The sequence below is a fragment of the Rhinoraja longicauda genome, chromosome 17, assembly GCF_053455715.1.
Source record: "Rhinoraja longicauda isolate Sanriku21f chromosome 17, sRhiLon1.1, whole genome shotgun sequence".
NCBI lineage: Eukaryota > Metazoa > Chordata > Chondrichthyes > Rajiformes > Arhynchobatidae > Rhinoraja > Rhinoraja longicauda.
The window spans coordinates 8496177-8520626 of NC_135969.1; the positions used below are offsets into that span (position 1 = coordinate 8496177).

At 41.2% G+C, this 24450-nt stretch overlaps 1 protein-coding gene across 4 annotated transcripts in view; it reads right to left on the bottom strand.

Annotated features, from left to right (window-relative positions):
• Positions 1-7657: 7657 nt before the first annotated feature.
• nol8 (nucleolar protein 8) overlaps positions 7658-24450 on the bottom strand; it is a 43638-nt gene continuing 26845 nt past the window's right edge. For all 4 annotated transcript variants that reach the window (XM_078414020.1, XM_078414017.1, XM_078414018.1 and 1 more), the window contains 5 exons: positions 22182-22486; positions 19552-19675; positions 16470-16537; positions 16254-16336; positions 7658-11282 (listed from right to left, as the gene is read on the bottom strand). In XM_078414020.1, coding sequence (XP_078270146.1) covers positions 11229-11282; positions 16254-16336; positions 16470-16537; positions 19552-19675; positions 22182-22486 — 634 coding nt within the window. In that variant the 3' untranslated portion in view covers positions 7658-11228. The remainder of the gene's footprint in view (positions 11283-16253; positions 16337-16469; positions 16538-19551; positions 19676-22181; positions 22487-24450) is intronic.

A 24450-nucleotide genomic window follows, 5' to 3' on the forward strand; every position in this document is an offset into this window, starting at 1 on the left:
TGTAAACCAGCAACTGCAGTTTTCCTTGCTGCACATTTTGATCGAGGTGGGTTTGTTCACAAGTATTCTGCGAATTTATAAACTGCACGATTTAAAAGCCTTTTCTTTTCGAGATTGTTGTCGATTTGAGGGGAACCTTTATTCTCTTTACTTTGCTCGCACCACACAACTCCCCCCCTCTGTGTGTTGCCTGTCTAATTAACCACACAACTTCCCCCAACCAACTCTCTGTGTGTTGCCTGTCTAATTAAGGAGACAACCATGTTTTTATGAAGAGATGCAGAGTGGAGGCAGGAGGGGGTTGTCGGTCATGTGACACGCAGCCTCGCGTTGGATATCGGAACGCTGATAAATAGAAAGCCCAGCGACAAGAAGTATCAGTCTTGTGGACAGAGGAGCGTCGGTGTGTAGTTGCTACGCTCACGCCTCTCTGTTCGCTGTTTGGGAGAAAGCGCCTTGAGCAATTTGCATTAAATTCGGTGCATTACCAAAAAAAAACAAAAAAACAACTGATTTCCTTGGCGACACTAAAAGCTGGTCCAGGTTCACCCAACCCCGGGCATGCACTGTAGCAAACGTTGGGTGAAAAAAAAGTTAAGGCGGATAGTGAAAAGGTAGACGAAAAGAAGTGCTGCCTTAGGGCACGTCGGTAACCGTAAATCGTTCAAGGAACAACTTTATTCCTTCGCATCGAAAGGCTCTGGAGCCGAAGAGTATGTGAGAAGGTAAGGCACGCTCAATCAAGAGAAGCCAGAATGTCCCACAACAGAAGCGGCGTTGCTCGTTGGGAGGCCAATAAAGAGCGGCACGATAACAGAGTTTTTTCGAAGAACAGACCCGGTTCTAAACGAGGGGGTCATCGCTGCCACAGGCGAGGCAGAGCAGAAGGTGCCAAAGGGGGCATTGTTTTTGGCCGTGGCAGCCAACACCAGCCGTTCACAGCCTCGGGGGTGATATTACGCCCAGCCAACATACACGGCAAACGGGCACCAGGCATGAGAGCACCCAGAAATACTAATCAGTTTCTGATGCACGAAAAATATCAGTTAATGCATATGAGGTCAGACTCGACGGGGAACGACAGTGGCTCAGAAATAGAGCTAGACATTGACATCGACTCGTATTTGGGTGTGTTAGAGAACGCCCGTGGTGGGCTGGACTGCACTACGTCTCCTCCGTGTGACGATAACCTGTTACATTTCGAGTTCTTTGAGTCGGTCGATCAAGATCAGAGCATACAATATTTTCCTTCAGAGGACGACGTGGTGAGAAGTGAACGTTTTATGCTGCGGGACTTTGCAGCATTCTGCAGTACGTTTGAAGATTGATTAAACGTGTCACAATCAAGTTGCCTTTAGACGAGCTATTACCAAGGGGGCGGGGAGGACTGTTTTTTTGGGATTACACCTAGTGACGTCTACGAACTATTTTAATAACAAAGTATTGTGTACTTTGCCAATAAACTTGTTTTAAATTTACATTGTCGAGTCTTTGTTTACACTAGAATGTAGAGTTCCGAGGAAGGGTCCCTGACCTGAAATGTTGGCTGGTTTCTTTTTCCACAGACTGGTTAAATTCTTCCAGCATTGCTATTTTCGTTTCAGATCCCAGCCTCTGCAGCTTTGTTTTGTAAGATCAATTTAATGTTCCAATTATAGACAATAGGTGCAGGAGGAGGCCATTCGGCCCTTCGAGCCAGCACCACCATTCAATGTGATCATGGCTGATCATTCTCAATCAGTACCCCGTTCCTGCCTTCTCCCCATACCCCCTGACTCTCCTATCCTTTGGAGCTCTATCTAGCTCTCTCTAGATTCAGCATTGAGATCCAGATTTACTGATCTCAGGGATCGCCGAGTGGCGGAAAATTGATCCGCACGTATCTGGAACTTATTTCTTTTAATAGGCTTTGCATACTTCTCATGTCATGGGATACTTCATATGTGCTGTGAAACTCCATTTTCAGTAGGTTAACACTGGAGATTCACTTTTATAATGGGAAATACACGTTTACTTTAGGTCAGAAAAGGCACACGTACCATTGAAGACCAGAGCTTGGGAGTAAAAACATTAAACAGAGGACAGCCTTGACAGTTATATTCGTTAATCGTTGGATTTCGAAGGTTCATTAGTGGCGGAAACGACCACTTTTTTTCACATCCGTAGCATCGAATTGACCAACCGCATAAGCTTTCGATGCTGTTATTTTTCTAGTTGCAGGGGCGGGCCAAGCTACAGAATATTGATTGGGTGTAACAAAAAAAAACATACGGAGAAACATTATATCTGAGAGCTTCCTTTGTCAGAGTTGTTATTTAAACGCGATGTCAAGCGGAGGGCTCGACCTGAATGCATTAATTGCATGTTTATCACTTTAGTATCTAAGCCTCATGCGGCTGAGCGGCGATTCTTAAAACCACAGTACTTTGAAATTCGACAGATAGAAATACGTTGGCTTTGATTTGAAAAGCAAGGTTACATGACTTAACAAAAAGATGGTACAACATCGTAAAAAATAGATGCTGGAGGAACTCGGCAGGCGCGGCAACATCTGTGGAGCGAAGAGGACTCTGCGGGTCGAGACCCTCCTTCAACCAAATCCACCCAAAACTTCATCCTCAACATTGATGGTCTCCCAGTATCCACCTCACCTCACATCCGGAATCTTGGAATCATCTTTGATCAAGCCCTCTCCTTCGACAAACACATCAAACACATCACAAAGACAGCCTTCTTCCACCTCAAAAACATTGCCCGTCTCCGTCCATCCCTCTCCTCCACAGCTGCAGAAACCCTCATCCACGCCTTCATCACCTCCCGTCTGGACTACTGCAACAGCCTCCTCTATGGCGCACCCTCAAAAATCATCAGTAAACTTCAATACATTCAAAACTCCGCTGCCCGTCTACTCACCCACACCCCGATCCATGACCATATCACCCCCGTCCTTTATAAACTCCACTGGCTCCCCATCCCCCAGAGAATCCAGTACAAAATCCTCCTCATAACCTACAAAGCCCTCCATAACCTGGCCCCATCCTACCTGACCGACCTCCTCCACAGGCACACTCCCACCTGCACCCTCCGCTCTGCTGCTGCCAATCTCCTATCCCCCCACATCCGGACCAAACTCAGATCCTGGGGGGACAGGGCTTTCTCCATCGCTGCTCCCACCCTATGGAACTCACTACCCCAAAACGTTAGAGACTCCTCCACACTCACCACATTCAAAACATCGCTGAAGTCTCACCTGTTCAGTACTGCCTTCAACCACTGAAGGTCACCTCACCTTCTGTCTCCTTTCTCTGTTCGTTTATTTATTTACTTATTTATCTATTTATTAATTTCCCTATGTTCTCTAAATCTCTGTAAAGCGTCTTTGAGTATATGAAAAGCGCTATATAAATAAAATACATTATTATTATTATTATTAACACCTCAGTTACCAACGTTAACGTCGAGTTACTAACCCAAACCCCCTCATTTGGCCACTTTCAGGTAGAGACACAGACGCAGCGTGCTGGCGTAACTCGAGGGTCCGGCAGCACCCTGGAGAACATAGATGGGTGACGTTTCACCTCGGGACTCTTCAGTGATGGGATGGGGGTTGGGGGAGAGAAAGTGGGGGTAGAAAGCAACAAGATCCATAGATAGATAGTTAAGTTGATAGAAAATTGGCTTAATGGAAGGAAGCAGAAGGTGATGGTGGAAGGTTACTTCTCGGACTGGAGGCCTGTGACCAGTGGTGTGCCTCTGGGTTGGGTGCTGGGCTCGTTCCCAGCGTTTGTTATCTATATCAATGATTTGGATGAGTACATACAGGGCAAGATTAGCAAGTTTGCTAATGATACAAAAGTGGGTGGTTTTGCAGATCATGAAGATGGTTGGAAAAAATGCAGCAGGATCTTGATGGATTGGGCAGGTAGGCTGAGGAATGGTTGATTGAATCCAATACAGAGAAATGTGAGGTGTTGAATTTTGGGAAGTTTAACATGGGCAGGACCTACATACACAGTGAATGGTAGGGCTCTGGGGAGTGTTGTAGAGCAGAGGGATCTAGGAGTGCAGGTGCATGTTTCCTGGATGGTGGAGTTCCAGGTAGATAGGGTGGTCAAAAGGACTTTTGGTACATTGGCCTTCATCAGTCAGAGTATTGAGTATAGAAGTTGGGAGGTCATGTTGCAGTTGTATAAGACATTGATGAGACTGCATTTAAAGTACTGTGTTCAGTTCTGGGCACCATATTATAGGAAAGATATCAAGCTGGAAAGTGTACAGAGAAGATTTATGAGGAAGTTGCCAGGACTAGAGGGTTTGAGCTATAGGGAGAGGATGTTTAGGCTGGGACTATTCCATGGAGTGCAGGAGGATGAGGGGTGATCTTGTAGAGGTGTATAAAATCATGAGAGGAATAGATCTGGGAGATGCACAGTCTCTTGCCCAGAGTAGGTGAATTGAGGACCAGAGGACATAGGTTTTAAGGTGAAGAGGAAAATATTTAATAGGAATCAGGGGTATCTTTTACTCACAAAGGGCAGTGGGTGTATGGAACAAGCTGTCAGAGGATGTAGTTGAAGGTGGGACTATCCCAACATTTAAGAAACAGACAGGTACATGGATAGGACAGGTTTGGAGGGATATGGACCAAACACAGGCAGGTGGGACTAGTGTAGCTGGGACATGTTGGTCAGTGTGGGCAAGTTGAGCCAAATAACTCGTTTCCATGCTGTATCACTCTATGACTGAAGAAAGATCAGGACAAAGCCTAGCGGCTGAGAGGTGGATACAGGTGAGGGTGGATTTTGATAGGCAGATGATGGGGCAAAGGCCAGAGATGAAAAGTTGAAACATGTGAGATAATAGAAGAGGTGAGAATTGTGAAGCCAGAGGAAGGAATGTAGGTGGACGGGGAAAAATGGGTGTGCGTCCAGGTGTGGCAAAGGGGGTGAGTTAGGGGGATAAAATGGGGGGGGGGGGGGGGGGGGAGGCTGGCTACAGATTAGTTACCCAAAATTGGAGAATTCAATGTTCAGACTTGGGTTATAAGTTACCCAAGGGGGGTCACCCATCTATGTTGTCCAGAGATGCAGCCTGACCCACTGAGTTACTCCAACACATTGTCTTTAGTTTGTGAACTAGCATCTGCAGTTCCTTGCATCTGCTAGTTTGTAAACTAGCATCTACAGTTCCTTGCATCTGCATTCCCTAAACAAATGCTGCCTGGCCTACTGAGTTCCTTTGGCAATCTACAGATGCGGGAATCTAGAGTAAAAAAAAGTCTCTGGTGTCTCCATATAACAATTGTAACCCATGACAGATTTATTGCCAGATTTAACTTGGTAAGGTTTAATCAAGATTTAATGTTGTCATTTATTTTGTTTCTACATTCTGGAATTCAATGCAATTAGTTTTGTCCAATGCCAGAAAGACTGACTGGGGAAGTGCTGATCATCACCCAGATGCTACTGGACATGCTGTGTTCCTCCAGCATTTTGCATTGTTGCTCAAATTCCATCATCTGCACTCATGTCTCCATTTTGCTGCTCCACTGCAAAATCTCCTCAAAGTATGGCTGTTTTGAAGATATTCTCTCTGAAGAAAAGTTTATATCATCTGTCTGTGCCCTCCACAGATAGTGCCTGACCCACTGAGTTCCTCCAGCACATTGTGTTTTGCACCACTTAAACATATATGGCTATAATGTGGTTTGAATTAAACAAGTGGAACTATGGAAAGTAACAAATTTGCATTCAGAATGTGAATATTAGTACTGCTGTTGGTATTAGCAACAAAATATAATAAGGCTTCCTTCAGAGTACTGATTAAAATGAGTGCCTGAGAACAGAAATTTTGGAGTTCTGAATTTAATCATATACTACATTAAATACTGTTCACCATCCTGAGGTGGGTTACAATGATACATAATGCACTAATGTGGCAGAAGACTAGGAGTCACATGAGTTTATATTTTAAAGCCCCAAACGGAATCGATTGGTTCTTGCAGCATAAAAGATCTTTTGACTCATCACAATTGTAATGATTTTTCTAAAGAGATTTTTGATGCGAGAATAGTAAAGATATAAAAGTGCTTCTGGTACACTGTCATCTACCATCTCAAATGGTTGCAAGATTCCAGACCACAATTTGAAGAACTGTGGTTCTCACCTTTAAATAATCTCTGGATAAAATGAAAAGTTGTTAGGTCACCTCCATTGCACCAGTGACCACAATTTGTTTTAACTCAATACTTTGGCATTTGCAAGGGGAATAGTTTAAAGAAGAATCTTGACCCAAAATGTTATCCATTCCTTATTCTGTATCCAGAGACGCTGCCTGTCCCGCTGAATTATTCCAGCATTTTGTGTCTATCTTGAGCATTATATAAAGGCTACTTTTTCTATAAATCAAGAATGTCATAAGATCACCAGTTGAAGTCATATTCTGCAGTAACATTTTTATCAACTGAAGTCATTCCAAAAGAATGAGAATATTTGAAGAGTAACAGACTAAGACTTCAATTCAGCTCCTGTGCTTGTTCTTTTGAAATGTATTTACACTTTTGTTTGATATCCATAAGAAATTTAAGTCTCTAATCATTCGGATAGACTCACAAGATGAGTACTTAAGGATATTGGTTAGTTATGTCAATGAAATTTTATTAAAAAAGCATACTGCGATGCTTCACTAGAAAATAATTCATCAGGTGAAAGGACATTAGGAAAGCTTAGTTAGAAGTAGGTTCCAATAAGTAATTAACAAATTAAAGGGTGAGGTTAGGGAAATTTCTGATTTGCTTCAGTACTGAAAATTATGAACAATAATATTACTGGTCACAATTCCACATTTTTGCATCAATAAAAAACTAAAACTTAAGCAACTTCTTCTGACATCTACTCAATTTGGAACACACTATAGGCTTGAGAGGCAATCTTGATGTATGAAAAGAGGTGTTTGGGGGCACTGCAAAATAAATCTTCAGTGAATATAATATTTCCCTTTGTTTCTTTAATCTTAAAAAAAAAAATTAAGAGTAAATTTCCCAAGTTTGTTTTGTTTGGGTTCAGACAAAGCCAGAACTTGTCCATTCATGAATACCCTGAGATTTGACTGATTTAAGTCATTGCTGAGGTATAGGATTACAAGATGTTCAGTGTAGAAACACAGAACTGTAGATATGTGTTGATACATAAAATGATACAAAGTGCTGGAGGAACTCAGCAGATCATACAGTATCCCTCAAGAATATGGATAGGTGACATTTCAGGTCTTAACTCTTCTTCAGGGTCTCGAGCTGAAATATCACCTATCCATGTTGTCCAGGATTGCCTGACCTGCTGAGTTACTCCAGCAATTTGTGGCCTTTTGCAAGATAATCAGTTGCATTGACAATTATACCTGTCAGTCTGGAATTACTGCAACAACTTAATTGACCAGTCAGAGGCAACATGTTAAATATAAAGTTAAAAAATACCGGGGTTTGTTTCAGTCTTGGACGATATGTTATTGTTATATGCAACTCATTCAATAAAGCTTCCAATACTATTTATTGATTCTCATTATAAACATAAGCTCCAATAGATAAACCTGCCTTTCCTATGATGTTTATTACAAATTATTTGTGACAGCAAGTCACAAATGGGTTAAAAACAACCTGATGAGCTTTTTTTTCATGATACCACTATATATTCTAGATTAATCTAAATACGCAGAAAACTGAACTGCCAAAAAATTCACAGCCTAAGAGTTCATAAGGCCATTGTAAGTTTTATTATAAATAAAAATAAATCACTAGACAAATATTTCACAGGTTACTTAATTGCAAGAGAAGTAACATATTTAAAATACTTGCACAATGTGTGGATCTGAGGCAGATTGATTAATTGAAAGATTGATTGGCAGTTCCAAAATTAGTATTCTGGAAGACCATTTTAAATCTTGTTTTACAGTTCTTAATAATAAATCAGATTTGGCAAGTTCAGTCCAAGCTCATCTTGGGCCAATAATGATAATCTTAATTGTTTTTTAAAAAGTAGATGATATTTTAAATTCTATCAACTGTTTTAAAGATGTCACAGTGGTGCAAACTGGACATCACTATATTAGCAAGGATGTTTTCTTCTTGGGTTAGATGCATTAGGATCCCCTACAAGCATTACGAGCAGCACAAGGTCCTGATTTTGAAGTTATGGCTATCCAATAAAAATATTGTTATTCTCAGCAATAAAATATCTCTCAATACCTTTACTGAATTAGTTACAGTGTTCTGCTCCATGGGCTTATTCTTAAAGCTAAGGTTAGCGTGGGTACGATGCCCATTTTGTGAATCTCATTGCAAATTTCTATGCAGGCTCAGCAACCTGTATTAAAAATGGCATCCATCCCGATGAACAAGGGAGTTAAGATCCTAAGACTTTGGACCCCATTAGGCCACTCACTCTGCTCGCCATTCAATCACGGTTGACCTATTTTTCCCTCTCAACCCCATTTTCCTGCCTTCTCCCCATAACCTTTGATATTTTTGCTAATCAAGAACCTAACAATCTCTGCTTTAAAAATACCCAATGACGGCCTCCATAGATGTCCGCGGCAGCAAATTCCACTGATTCACCACTCTCTGGCTAAAGAAATCCCTCCTCATCTTTATTCTAAAGCCACGTCCTAGTATTCTTAAGCTGTTCCCTCTGGTCCAAGACTCTCCCACGACAGGAAACATCTACATATCCACTCTATCTAGGCCTTTCATTATTCGATAGGTTTCAATGAGATCCCCCTCATCCTTCTAAACTCCAGCTAGCACAGACCAAGAACCATCAAACACTCCTCATGCGTTAGCCCAGTCAGCCATGGGATCTGCCACTTTGCTCACTCTCCCAACCTGTCCAAGTCCTTCTGCAGACTTCCTGCTTCAGCACTACCTCCCACTCCACCTATTTTTATATCATCTGCAAACCTGGCCATAAAGCCATCAATTCTGTTATTGAGAGCATTAACATATAACATGAAAAGTAGAGGACCCAACATCGACCCTTGCAGAACACCACTAGTCGAAGCCCTTCGACATCCGCAGTGGCGTCAAACAAGGCTGCGTCCTCGCTCCCACACTCTTTGGGATTTTCTTCGCTCTGCTCCTGAAACATGCCTTCGGCACCGCAACAGAGGGGATCTACCTGCGTACTAGGTCAGATGGCAGACTCTTCAACCTCACCTGCCTCCGAGCCAAGACAAAATTACGTGAAGCTCTCATCAGAGACATGCTGTTCGCCGATGATGCAGCAGTTGTGTTCCACACCCAGCAGGAACTACAGTCACTGATGGGCCGCTTCTATTGGGCTTGTAAGGACTTTGGGCTGACCATCAGCCTGAAGAAGACGAACGTCCTGGGGCAGGATACAGAGGCACTGCCAGTCATCACCAACAACGACCACAAACTCTATGCCTTCCATCAGTTCATGTACCTCGGCTTCACCATCACCGACAACCTCTCCTTGGACACAGAGATTAACAAGAGGATCGAGAAGGTAGCTACAACTCTCGCTCGCCTTTCAACTCGAGTGTGGATCAACCCAAAGCTGACAGTAAAGACAAAGATAGCAGTCTACAATGCCTGTGTCATCAGCACGCTGCTGTACGGCAGTGAGGCATGGACTACATATGCCAGACTGGAGAGAAGACCCAACACCTTCAGAAGCATCCGTCATATCCTGGGTGGGAGTCACGGCGAAAAACATTTCGGAGTATGTAGGCCATGGGCATCGTTCGACGCTCCATCAGCCCATGGGCCTCCCCGCTGCACATGGTGCCGAAGGTGTCCGGGGGCTGGAGGCCGTGCGGGAACGACTGCCGCCTTAACGAGGCCACGATCGCTGACCGTTACGCTATCCCCCACATACAGGACTTCTCAGCCCATCTGGCCGGGGCTAGGTTCTTCTCCAAGATCGACCTAGTCCGGGGATATCACCAGATCCCTGTGCGACCGGAGGATGTCCCCAAGACGGCAATCGTCACCCCATTCGGGTTGTTCGAGTTCCTTCGGATGCCCCTCGGCCTCAAGAATGCTGCGCAGGCCTTTCAGCGCCTGATGGACACCGTGGTGCGCGGGCTCGACTTCCTGTTTGTCTACTTGGATGACATCCTGGTGGGAAGTCGCTCGCGAGAGGAACACTGCGCCCACTCTTCCAGCGCCTCAGTGACCATGGCCTCGTAATTAACCCTGGCAAGTGCCAATTCGGCCTTCGGGCCATCAATTTCCTAGGGCATCGGGTGACACGGCACGGAGCGGTGCCTCTGCCGGACAGGGTTGAGGCAATCCACCAGTTCCCGCAGCCTGCTACGGTGTGTGGCCTCCGGGGGTTCGTAGGGATGGTAAAATTTTACCACCGGTTCGTTCCGGCGGCTGCCAAACTTTTGCGGCGCTTTTCCAGTTGCTGACGGGCAAGCAACGGGGGATACAGTGGGACGCTGTCGCCACGGCGGCGTTTGAAGGGGCGAAGGAGGCCATGGCTCGGGCGACTATGCTCGTGCATCCGTCGGCCGACGCCGCTTCAGCCCTTACCGTGGACGCCTCAGACTCTGGCGTGGGATTGTATCCACGCGTTCGGGCCGCCTCGTTTGGCGCCTCTGGTTCTGGGGGGGATCATGTGGTGACACCAGGTGGCAACCCAAGGGCACAATGAACCATCAGCTCAAGAGGACAGCGTCTTGGTGTGGGAGGCATTGTTTTTATATAACAATTGAGAACATAAATTGTCCAAGTCCATTGTCTGAGTTGGAAAGAAAACAAATTAATATTCTGATAAGAAAACGCATTTATGCCACCCATTTTCAGAATAGTCTTCTCCATCTCCTCAGCATTTATTGTTTAAAATTGATAAAGTTGAACTTTTGCTGGGCCATTTAAATGGCAGTCTTGGAGAGAAAAATATACAAAACTCTCAAAAGTCTCCTTTTTCACAACTGAAGTTTTTTAACTCATTCAAATGCATTTGATATTATAAGAAATATTAACATCACATTTTTTAATATAAAAAATGCCAAACATCAAAATATTTAAATCCTACCCTTACTCTTTCACTCTTGCTTACCTCGTGTAACCTCGTAAACAGTAGCTGTCCTGTTTACGACCACAGGTATAAAAACTATAATTAACAGAATATCTATCAAAGAGACTTTATAAAGAATAATTAATAGCAAATAGTTTGAAGTCACAGCATATTATTCTCAAGGAAGATTTATTGCTTGTCTTTTATTTTCCTTCTTGCATCTTTGTGTTTCTTACGGTACTCCTGAAAAATAGGAATAAAACATGATATTACATCTCATGTTGGATTAATACCTTTTCTTGGGACACTACTTAAATTACTTATTGATCAGCCAAACATGCCATTATTTTTGTATTTTGGATTTGCACTTGTTCCCTTTTATATTTGTATCTGTGACAGCTTTGAAAAAGTAACAACTCCACAGTTCTATTTCTCCTTGTCCTTCCAAATACTCAGTTTATTTTTCCAATTAATTATTCAATTCCTCTTATAATCAGCAAGGAATCCATTTCAAACGCTGTTTTTGGTGTATATTCTCTGAGACACTCTCTCGGGATTGAGGATAATTAAGAGCATTCTGTTTCCTCATATCCTTGCATCAAAAAATAAATTACTCACCGTGGTTGAGATACGTATGATGTAGAAATAAATGTGAGAGAATCAAATTCCAAATCACTTCACCCGAGCCAAATGTTAAGATGTTAAAATCACAATTCAGGAAGATGTGTAAAAAAAAAAAGGAAATGTTGGAGATCATAATGAAGTTAGGAAACTTGGGGACAATTGATGTATTGGTGTGAGTAAGGCAACAAGATATGAAGTTAGTTGAAAGTATGAAAAATGAAAGGCCTAGATAGAATGGAGTTGGAGAGAATATTTCCAGTTGTGGGAGAGTCCAGATTCAGATGGCACAGCCTCAGAGTAAAAGGGCGTACCTTTATAATGGAGATGAGGAGGAATGAGCAGAGATTTATATGCTCTTAATTAGCAAGGACGTCAAATGTTATGGAGAGAAGGCAGAAGAATGGAGTTGAGATGGAAAAATAGATCATCCAACATCGAGTGGCAGAGCAGACGAAATGGGTTAAATGGTCTTATTCTGTTCCGATGGTTATGTGCTACTTTTTTTTTAAAGCTCATTTTTGCTCTGTACCAGGGCAATATACTTAAAATACAAGAAAGATACCAAGAGATTAACTGTACAGAGACAATTAAATATTCGTACACATAACTCAATTATATTTAATTTTTATCAGGTTAAGTAAAGCCTTGACAATATGTGACACCTATTGCCTTTATGGCTTGGAATTAAAAAAAAAATTTAAGTCAATAATTGAGAGCATCCACATATGTCAAACAAGAAACTATCGGTGAAAAAAACATGTGCTTTAACTGAAAATGAACACAATCGAGCATTTAAAAGTGGGGATTTGGTAAGGGTAGTTAAAAATACAATGTGAAGAGCCAAGAAGCATGCAAGATTTTTATGAGAGTAGTTTAAAGATAATCAAATATCAGTGATGAAGTAGCAAGATGCACAATCATGAAAATCAGTGAAGTTGTTGCAAATGGTTACGTTACAAAAGGAAACTTTAATTTTCATGGAAACAAGGAAGGAGCAACTTGGCCCAAAAGCTGCAAATGTAAGAACAATGTTAATCTTGGCTTTGAGGAAGTAAAGGGTGCTTTTTCCCATGTGTCATAGAGTCATAGAGTGATACAGTGTGGAAACAGGGACTCCGGCCCAACTTGCCCACACCGGCCAATAATGTCCCAGCTACACTAGTCGCACTGGCCTATGCTTGGTCCATTTCCCTCCAAACCTGTCCTATCCATGTACCTGTCTGTTTCTTAAACGATGGGAAAGTCCTCCTCAACTACCTCCTCTGGCAGTTTGTTCGATATACCCACCACCCTTCGTGTGAAAAAGTTACCCCCCGGATTCCTATTAAATCTTTTCCCCTTCACCTTGAACCTATGTCCTCTGGTCTTCGATTCCCCTACTCTGGGCAAAAGACTGTGAATCTACCCTACCCGATCTATTCATCTCATGATTTTGTATATCTCAATAAGATCTCCCCTCTTCCTCCTGCGCTCCATGGAATAGAGACCCAGCCTACTCAACCTCTCCCTGTTGCTTACACCCTCTAGCCGTGGCAACATCCTCGTAAATCTTTTCTGAACTCTTTCATGCTTGACAATATCTTTCTGAACTTTTTCAAGCCAGTCAATATCTTTCCTATAACATGGGTGCCCAGAACTGTCCTCGCTAATAATTATTTGTCAAATCAACATCATAAAGATATATCTTCTTCTGCTTATGGCGCTGTTTGTGAAAGCTTGTCCAGTGCGAATTGAATAGAAATACTGCAGTTCCGACATCACAATAACAACCGCTCCAAAAGTACCTCTTCGGCTGTGAAGAAGTTTGGAATGACAAGCAATGAATGGCGCTGAGTAAATGCTACTCATTTTTGGATATAAAATAATGAATAATGAGCCTTAAGTGGTCTGACAATGATAAAAGAACAAGCAAAAGTATGTATAACAAGTATTCGATATTAGGATTGAAAAAAAGGGTAAGGGATGAACCAGTTTTAAAATTTAGAAAAAGCTGGAATTCGTCACAGCACATTTGAAGCAGGATTTGGTCACAACATACTTGGGAGAACCACTAATTGATAGAACCACAAATGAACAGTGGGATTTATTCATGAAAAAATACCGACAGATGGAGACCAATGGATGGATGTGACTTCCCTCTGGGATTGTCTTAATTTCCCATGCATGTCTTTTCTTGTGTTATTTCTACTGCTACTCTTGCCACTTTCTTTAATATCCTCTGCAGTTCTTTGTTTTCAAATATGGGGAATCACTATGGTTTTTCCCTTTTGCATACGTCCTCATAATTTTATACAATTTCTCACTTCCCATAACTGCTTGATGAATATAACTCTTATAAAATGCCCCCACCCCAAAGCAAAAGTACACTCACGTAATCAAGGGAAGTGAGAGCACCATGTATTAATATCCATAGTTAAGGGATAAATTATTTGATATATAATCGAAACAAAAAAACATGGTGATGGCAATATAATATTATTGAAGGAAAGATAAATGTATCTGTTTCTGTGGATTTTCGCCCAAAATGCCAAACAATGTTGGTAATGAAATTCATAATTCATTAAACAAGTTCTCAAGCTTTCTGTCATGAGCTGCCCCTTGTATCAGATATGTTTCCATACTACCCCTCTCTGAAGGATGGATGCAAGAGATAAATTGAGAAATCATAGGCCCTTAACCTAATGTCAAAACTTCTTAGGCAATATGTTGCTAATAGGTTCTGAACAACAAACAACTAATCAGTGAGGCCAAATAAATTTATAAAGGTGAAGTAATAAACAACAAATATTTTTTTGATAATTGATAATGAGCTGATTTGTCCGATTAAATTTGTTATTTATCCAGAAGACATTCATTCAGGTTCCACAAAAGATATCGTTCACAAAAATGAGCATGCGTTAAATTATCAGTAATCTATTGGTTTGGCAAAGAAATTGGTTCGGAGTTAGGCAGCTCAAATTAGTGGTACAAGGCAAATGCCAATACAGTGACACAAACACCAAGCTCTTTAATATGATTAACCTAAATGAAGGAAGAGAGCCACAAAGTAAAGTTTATGAAATTTGGTGGTATAACAAATACTATAAATGAGAAAAGAAAAACTCAAAATGATTTGAAAGATTAAGTGACTGGACAAAACTACACTGGATGGTATTGAAGCAGGAAAATATGAAGTTATGTAGCTTGGACCAAGGAAGATTCAGAGTTATACAGCAAGGAAACACGCCTTTTGGCCCAACTCATCCATGCCAACTGCGGTGGTTATCTAAGATAATTCCATTTGCCTGCATTTGACCCATATCCCTCCAAACCTGTCCAAATGTTTTTTTTAAATGTTATGAAAGTACTTATCTCTATCATCTCCTCTGGCAGCTCATTCCATATACCCACCACCCTCTATGTGAAAAAACATACTCCTCCGAACCCCTCATTCGGTCTAGGGAAATCAGTTCCAGCCTATCCAGTCTGTTATAACTCAAGTGCTCCAGTCCAGGCAATGTCCTTGTGAATCTTTTCTGCACCCTCTCTAGCTTAATCACATTCTTCCTGCAGCTTAATCCCAAATACTCCAAATGTGATTGAATGGGTAGTTCTCAGAAATGAGATGGTGTCAAAATTTAGCCCTCCTCACAAAAAGCATGTGAATCATCGAAAATGGTGACATTAATGGTGCTGGATTGTTTTTGTGATATTCATATGATAAATTTGATATAGAAGTTTGATATAGATTTTTTTTTTTAAGTGTGCAGATACATCGGCAACTTATTGACCCAATTCCCCATGAAAGAGACAAAATTCAAAAGGGTAGCACAAAAATAATGTGTAGTAACTCAAATGCATGTCCCAGCATCCGAGTGGGTCAAATTGAAATCTCCAAGTATTAATGTTTCTTCCATATTTATGACAACAATAAACAGAAATAGCATGGATTTATTTATCAATGCCCACCTTACGGTCTTTTACTTTTTGGCCAATGAAAAACATTTTCAGAAATGAATCAAACTAAGTGCTGTAGATGAGCAGAGACATTTGGGGGTCAAAACTATCATGAAAACTGACTGATAGCTACAGAAAAAAAAAAATTGCAGCTGGCATTAGGATCTTTACTCATCAGGGGCTGATATACAAAGGGTTTAGGACTCTTAATTGTAAGATTTTGTATTTAGTTCAGGGCTTCACTCTTTAGGGAGAATAATTTGGACACTAAGTGGTGCTCTGTAGATTGTCTGAAACATCACAATGGTTTATAGTGTTAGTATAAGACAGGGTACATACCAGATGTATGCTACTTTGAATATATAAATCGATAATGGGATGAACTAAGTGAAATAACAATGATGGAAAAAATGGATTGAGTAGATAAACATCCAGATGTTAAGAGAAACCTCTGGATGCTGGAATCAAGATCTAAAATCAGAGTGCTGGATGAACTCAGTGGGTCAAACAGCACGTAGCAGCAGAAAACGGTGGGGGGGGGGGGGGGGGGGGAAGAGTGGTAGGAGTGGAATGCAAGCTGGTCAGTAATAGGTGGAATCAAATGGGGAGGGAGTGATGGGTAGTTGGAACCCAGTCATTTATGAAATCAGTTACCTCAATTAGTAAAGCTCGGTTTTCTTCCCAGGCATCTCTCCCATCTTCCAGATGTGTAGTTCGACAAAATATCTTAGGGCCATCTAGATGCAATGAGTTGGAGTTGTGTTAAGCCATAATCTATTTAAAATGTTGTCACCAGATATGCAGCAGTACAAGAGTACAGGAACCAAATATATCTACAAAACAGTATATTTTAAAATGCATTTATTTTACCTATGAGTCTTTGGTCATCTTTGAAAAAGAAAAATAAATTTGTTTTCTTCTCAGGAAATGCCACCAAACTGTAAAAACAAATCCAAAATAAATGTCACTAAAGTTAACAAGCAATCAATATTTTTTTCTCAATTCTAACTAAGATTAAGAGGATTAAAAGATTTACAAAATACAAATAAAGTTATAATTTTACAAAAAAATAAAATCTAATTCAAATATTCTTGTAATAATCCATAATTTTAAAAGGCAAACACAAAAGGATATCAAAGTGATTGTAAAATGATTGGCTTTAAAATTACAGGTAGTTCTTTCATTGTGTGTATTTGCACATGCTAATTATGTTATTATTATATAATAATTATAATTATAATAGTATTATATTATCGTATATTATATTATCGTAACTAAATGAATTAGGGAACACTATTTGGTATAGGTTTATTTTTCTCACATGTACCATGATACAGTGAAAATCTCTGCAAGCTGTCAGTCAATTCATACTGTACACGAGTAGCTCAGCGGGGCAGGCTGCATCTCTGAAGAACATGGACACGTGACGTTTCGTGTCGTTTGCCTTTTTCAATCCAATTGTAAGGTGTGGGGGGCGTGAAGAAGAAAGCTGGTGAGGACGGGACTGAGCCTAGCACGTGGTAGGTGATACGTGATGGGGGTTTTGATTGACAGATATTTGGACATTGGCTAGAAATGGGAATAAAACAAAAGGCTATGAGATACGGCGAGAAGATGCGTGAAATGCCAAGCCAGAGGAAAGGATATAGGTGGAAGGAGACAGAGGAAGGGGAAAGGGTTGTTGTTGGTTCGATACACAAATTTAAAAATGTTCGTACAGTTGGGATGTAAGCTTGCCAAATGGAATATGAGGTGCTATTCCTCCAGTTTAAGTGTGGCCTCACGATGACAGTAGGAGAGGCCCAGCACAGAATGGTCGGTTTGAGATTGGGAAGGAGAGTTAACAGGGTTAGTAACTGAGAAATCCAGCAGGTCTTGAAACACCAGTGCAAGTGTTCAACGAAACAATCCTAGCCTACACTTGGTCTAACCACTGTAAAGACGGCCACATCAGCAGCTCAAAATGCAGTAGATGAAGTTAGAAGAGATCCATGTGAACCTCTGTCTCACTTGGAAGGTCTGATGGGATCTCTGGTTCGATGTGAGGGAGGAGGTACAGGGACAGGTATTACATCCCCTGTGGTTGCTGGAGTAGGTACCTAGGGGAGAGGTGGTTGCAGTGTGAAAGGGTGAGTGAGGAAGGAGTTGTGGAGGGAGCAGTCTCTGCAGAAAGTGGAAAAGGTTGCAGATGGAAAATTGTGACTAGTGTTGGATAAGGTTTAAGATGGTGGAAATGTCAGAGAATGATATGTTGGATAGAAACATAGAAACTGGGTGCAGGAGTAGGCCATTCGGCCCTTCGAGCCAGCATCGCCATTCAATATGATCATGGCTGATCATCCAAAATCAGTACCTCGTTTCTGCTTTTTCCCCCATATCCCTTGATTCCGTTAGCCCTAAGAGCTAAATCTACCTCTCTCTTGAAAACATCCAGTTAATTGGCCTTCACTGCCTTCTGTGGCAGAGAATTCCACAGATTCACAACTCTCTGGGTGAAAAGGTTTTTCCTCATCTCAGTCCTAAATGGCCTACCCCTAATTCTTAAGCTGTGACCCCTGGTTCTGGAATCCTCCAACATCGGAATTGTTTTTCTGCATTTAGCCTGTGCAAACCTTAAGAATTTTATGTTTCTATGAGATCCCCTCTCATCCTTCTAAATTCCAGTCAATATAAGCCCAGTGGATCCATTCATTCATCATATGTCAGTCCCACCATCCCGGGAATTAACCTGGTAAACCTACGCCGCACACCTTCAATAGCAAGAATGTCCTTCCTCAAATTAGGAGACCAAAACTGCACACAGTACTCCAGGTGTGGTCTCACCAGGGCCCTGTACAACTGCAGTTGGACCTCCTTGCTCCTGTACTGAAATCCTCTCGCTATGAAGGCCAAAATGCCATTTGCTTTCTTCACTGCCTGCTGTATCTGCATGCTTACAGTCAGTGACTGATGTACAAGGACACCCAGGTCTCGTTGCACTGCCCCTTTTCCTAATCTGACACCATTCAAATAATAATCTGCCTTCTTGCCACCAAATTGGATAACCTCACATTTATCCGCTTTATACTGCATCTGCCCACTCACCCAACCTATCCAAGTCACCCTGCAGCCTCATAGCATCCTCCTCGCAGCTCACACTGCCACCCAGCTTTGTGTCATCCGCAAACTTGGAGATGTTACATTTGATTCCTTCGTCTAAATCGTTAATGTATATTGTAAATAACTGGGGTCCCAGCACTGAGCCTTGTGGCACCCCACTAGTCACTACCTATTAGCTATCACTATCCGTGATAGTACTTACACTAGCACTATCCTACACACCAGGGATAATTTACAATTTTATTGATGCCAATTAACCTACAGACATGTACGTCTTTGGATTGTGGGAGGAAACCAGAGCACCCAGAGAAAACCCACGTGGTCACAGGGAGAACGTACAAATTCCGTACAGACAGCACCCTTAGAAATATTGGTCCACCTCCGATTTTCCGACAACTGGTGGTCCGGCACCTCTTTTAATCCTGACAAAATTACAAAAGCGCACTTGCTAACCCCCACCCCCGGACGTCCCCCTGAAAATATGGCACCTAGGTCAGGGGAGGCGGCCGATTTCGACATCATCGAGACTTCCATGCTGAAATGCCGGCAATCCATATTTTCCAGAGATGTTGCCCGATCCATTGAGTTACTCCAGTACTTAATTTCTTTGTGTTAAAATCCGCCGTTTCCACCAGCAGAATTCTCTGCTGAAAGAGCTGGGAAATCTGAAGATGTCAGCATTTCCCTGATAACTCCATGAGGAGTCCACTAGCACAGGATGGATGTGCTGGTGTTGGCACATACATGAAACAAAAGGCTGCATGTCACCCAATACTTAAGTGTTTAAAAGCTGGCCTGTCCCCTTATGTAGAAGATCTGTCCCAAAAACTCCAAATTAACAAAAATGTTTTACTTTTTTGCAGTGGTATTTTCACAATTTTCTAAATCATCCTCATCTTCAGATGAGCTGTCCTGGAATCGAGGATCTTCATGCCATGGAAAAGCCGACATAGGTACTTGCCCAGTTACATAATGTTCTGAAACAGTAAAATAAAAATTAAAAGATCTGCTTTTCTTATGTTTTATAAACTGAATCTATAATAATGTAGATTCATTTGTGTAATACATTTGATTACCACACTCTGTTGAGTACCCATGATCAGCAGCATCCTTGTACAAGGAAGGATAAATGAATGAGCTCCAAACTTTGTGCTTTGGTTTTTTTTTTAAATCTACACTCCAAATGGATTTTTTTCTAAACTCCACAAACCTGTTGCAACCCTCAGATTTGTGTCCATCTTCTTTCCAGTCAAGTTTTTTGCATGCCACTGTATCAAAATGGCTTTTGACAAATCAATAAGGATATCCCATGTGATTGTAACCAAGGTAATACATGTAACATCATCCTGTTACATCTCTCTGCAACCTGTGACAAGATTAACCTCACCATCCTCCTCTAACATCTTTCTACCAAAATCCAGATGGGTAGGTCTGCACTTGCCCAGTTCCATTCTTACCTGGCTTATCCATAATTATCAACAATTCTCCCTCTTTCCATTCCCAGATGAATACTTCCGAAGCCCTCCAACAATCTATTTATTGCACCCCGTTTTCAAATGTACACTGACAATGCACAGCTGTATCTCACTCAACACCACCTCCCTTTGTCTCTCAGTCACCTTTCCATTGCCTTCAAGTTGTATAGGGCCCTGGTAAGACCACATCTGGAGTATTGTGTACAGTTTTGGCCTCCTAATTTGAGGAAGGGCATCCTTGTAATTGATGCAGTGCAGCGTAGGTTCACGAGATTGATCCCTGGGATGGCGGGACTGTCATATGAGGAAAGATTGAAAAAACTAGGCTTGTATTCACTGGAGTTTAGAGGGATGAGAGGGGATCTTATAGAGACATATAAAATTATAAAAGGACTGCACAAGCTTGATGCAGAAAAAATGTTCCCAATGTTGGGGGAGTCCAGAACCAGGGGCCACAGTCTTACAATAAAGGGAAGGCCATTTAAAACTGAGGTGAGAAGGAACTTTTTCACCCAGTGAGTTGTGAATTTGTGGAATTCTCTGCCACAGAGGGCAGTGGAGGCCAAATCACTGGATGAATTTAAGAGAGAGTTAGATAGAGCTCTGGGGGCTAGTGGAATCAAGGGATATGGGGAGAAGTTGGGCACAGGTTACTGATTGTGGGTGATCAGCCATGATCACAATGAATGGCGGTGCTGGCTCGAAGGGCCTCCTCCTGCACCTATTTTCTATGTTTCTAAGTTGACGGACTGTTTGACCATTATTCAGTATTTGGGAACAGAAATGTCCTTCAACTAAATATAGGTTTGATCAAAGTAAACATCTCCAAACCCCTTCACAGACTCCAGGCCTTTTCCCCGGCAATTATATGGAAATGAATCAGAGTTGCGCTTTGGTTTGCCTATGTTTTCTCACCATGATTGCTTACTCCGCCTCTATGTAATCACCCAACTTCACTTCTAAATCAGCTCAGCTGCTACTGAAACTTTCATCCATGCTTGTGTTACTTCACAACTTTGTTCTCTTTCATAAACTAAAGTTCATACAGAGCTCTAACGCCAGTGTGCTAACAAGTTTTATTCATCCACCCAACACTCCTATGTTCACTGAGCTACACTGGCACCCATATGGATAGATTTTAAAATCGTCATCCTCTCTCTGAAAACAATGGTCTCAAATCTTCCTATCTGTCATCCTCTCCTGACATAACTGGATGGCATATTTACAGTTTCTATTATTCTATTACTGGTCTTTTACTCATCTTCCAATTTAATCACTCCACCTCCAGCAGCTCTTCCTTCAACATTCTCTTTTAAAATATTGATTAAAATCCACATATTTTACCATCAGCTGTCACCCCATTCAATCAGGAAATTGTTAACTGGGATGACTTTTCAGGTACGGATATATGAATGTATTGTTGTCGTGTGGGCTGAGAACATAGTTTCCATATCAATAATTTCATTAAACAAGTTATATTGTATTTCATGATAAATGTAGAAAATACATTGACTAAAGTATCTATTCCACATTTGTTTTCTAATCATTCTCTAACTTTCTCCAGTCTAATCTGTCACATTCTCGTGTCTAGCATCCTGATGTGTATTTGCCCTTCCTCCAATTCTGGTTCACTCCATGTCACATTTTCTTGCACTCCAGTGTCAAAGTGTTATCAAATCTAAAATACTCAGAATCTTGAGTTCTGACAAAAGGTCATTGATCTGAAACAAGGACTACTTCTCTACCCACTAGAGCATTTCCAGCTATTTCTATTTTTAGTTTATTCACAATATCCTTTGCACTCCAGAAAATGTTCCGATTTTCTATTTTATCCATCTCAGTAAATTTAGGGCAGATTGGTATGGCATTTTAGAAAATATTTTGCTGGGCTTTTGATCTGTACGATAAGTAAGGTTACTGGAGGTTAAAACCTGTTAGCTTAGGGGAAAATATGTTCTATTCCCAAACCTAATCAGCAGAATGAACAAACAGTCATAAATATTTTTACCTGACTTTTGATTGCCATCTTGGGTGGCAGCTTCAAAAAATGAAAAAGTAAAATTAGACGAATCTTCTTTTGCAGCATCATTTCTGGATGGGTCATCAAATGTGTGCTGGATGGTTGGCATTTCGCGAGATTCAGGACACTGATTTTCGAGCTGAATTTCATCTTTCTTAGCCAATGTAACTTCTTTTTCTTTGGTATTGGAAGTGAACATTCCTTTCAAGTCCTTATTAATGTCATAATAGATTTCTTTTGATACTTCAGGAAGTTTCTCTTCCTCTATTTTCCTTTTCTTTCTTTCTGTTTTGCTGCAACATTTATGAAACAAGTCACTTGTTAAAATCAGATTAATTTGACCAAGATCAAAGCATCTTTTCTTAGCAGAACACAAACTTCAAAAGTCAGGTTAAAAGGTACAAGGTTTTTTTTTTAATCATAACATGTTGAATAACATGTTTTTATCAGAACATGTTGAATACTAAGAAATGTTACTGGTGTAGGAAAATAACTGCAGATGCTGGAACAAATCGAAGGTATCACAAAATGCTGGAATAACTCAGCAGGTCAGGCAGCATCTCAGGAGAGAAGGAATGGGTGACGTTTTGGGTCGAGACCCGAAACGTCACCCATTTCTTCTCTCCTGAGATGCTGCCTGATCTGTTGAGTTACTCCAGCATTTTGTGATACCTTAGAAATGTTACTGGGCTCAATGAGATTACCAATGTCTTTCCTAAATCCATTGTAGACATTTACATTTGTCAGTAGAGTAACATAGAAAGGATGGGGAATGATGTGAAAAATAAATACATCTCCAAAAATAAAATAAAATATACTATGCTAAGTAATTGAGGAAATTAGATCGGGCAGATTGATTTTTTTGGTGCTTTTCCATTTTGTGCAGCGATGCACGCAAAAATTATTTTGTTTATTGCAAGATTATCAATCATGTTTTTCTGAATATTAAGATTTTTTGATTTTTTAATAATACAAAATAAATCAGGTTTACAATGTCTTAAACTGTAGTAATTGTTTTGAGATATCACAATGTGAATGACAAAGTTCAAGTTCAATGACAAAGTTGGAATAGTCAAACATTTTGGAAGACATTGTGAAAAGCTCAATTATTAATAACTCTTTTAAAATACAACTTAATTAAAAATATCCTGATGTTTCTTTAAAATTAAATGTTCATGAACACCTTGCATGTAGTTTCAGTACTGTTGCAAAATATTTTTATTTCCTCCCTCGCACATTGCCACATACCCTCTAATACTAACATGACAAACATATTATGTGAACACAATAATTATGCTCAAAATAGCATATTTTTGCTTTGATTCTGAATTGGGGCAAGGCTAACTTGAAGAAGGGTCTCGACCCGAAACATCACCCGTTCCTCTCCCGAGATGCTGCCTGACCCGCTGAGTTACTCCAGCATTTTGTGTCTACCTTCGATTTGAACCAGCATCTGCAGTTATTTTCCTACACTTCTCTCCAGAGATGCTGTTTGTCCCGCTGAGTTACTCCAGCTTTTTGTTGCTATTTTGGGAGTAAGGAAGCCTGGATGACTAAAGAAATTGAGTCCTCTGGTCAGGAACAAGGAGGCACGGATCAGGTATACACAGCTGGGATCAAGTGCATCCCTGGGAGAGAGCAATATACTAAGAAGGAAATCAGGAGGGCAAAAAGCAGTCAAGAGATAAGCAAGGAGAATCCAAAGTATTTTGCAGGTACTATATGGCAGGGGGGAACTAGAGAGAGAGAAAATAGGGCCCCTCAGAAACTAAACCATCTATGTGAGGAGCAGTAGGAGATGAGCAGCATCCTCAATGAGTATTTCTCCTATGTTTTTGTTGCGGAGAAAGACATGAAGACTTTGGGGATAGTTACTGGAGATGTCTTGAGGACAGTCCGTATTATGGTTGAGGAGGTGTTAGGCATCTTGAGGCGTATGACAATAGATAAATCTCCTGGGCCTGATCAGATATATCCAAGGACATTGTGAGGAGCTCGACAAGACTTAGGGTGGCACAATGGCGCAGCAGTACAGTTGCTGCCTTAGAATGCCAGACACCCAGGTTCAATCCTGATTACGTGTGCTGAATGTATGGAGTTTGTACGCTTTCCCTGGGACCGTGTGGGTTTTCTCCGGTTTCCTCCCACATTCCAAAGACGTACAGGTTTGTAGGTTAATTGGTTTTGGTTAAAAAAAAAATCTAATTGTCCCCAGTTTGTTGGATAGGGCTAGTGTACAGGGTGATTGTTGGTTGGC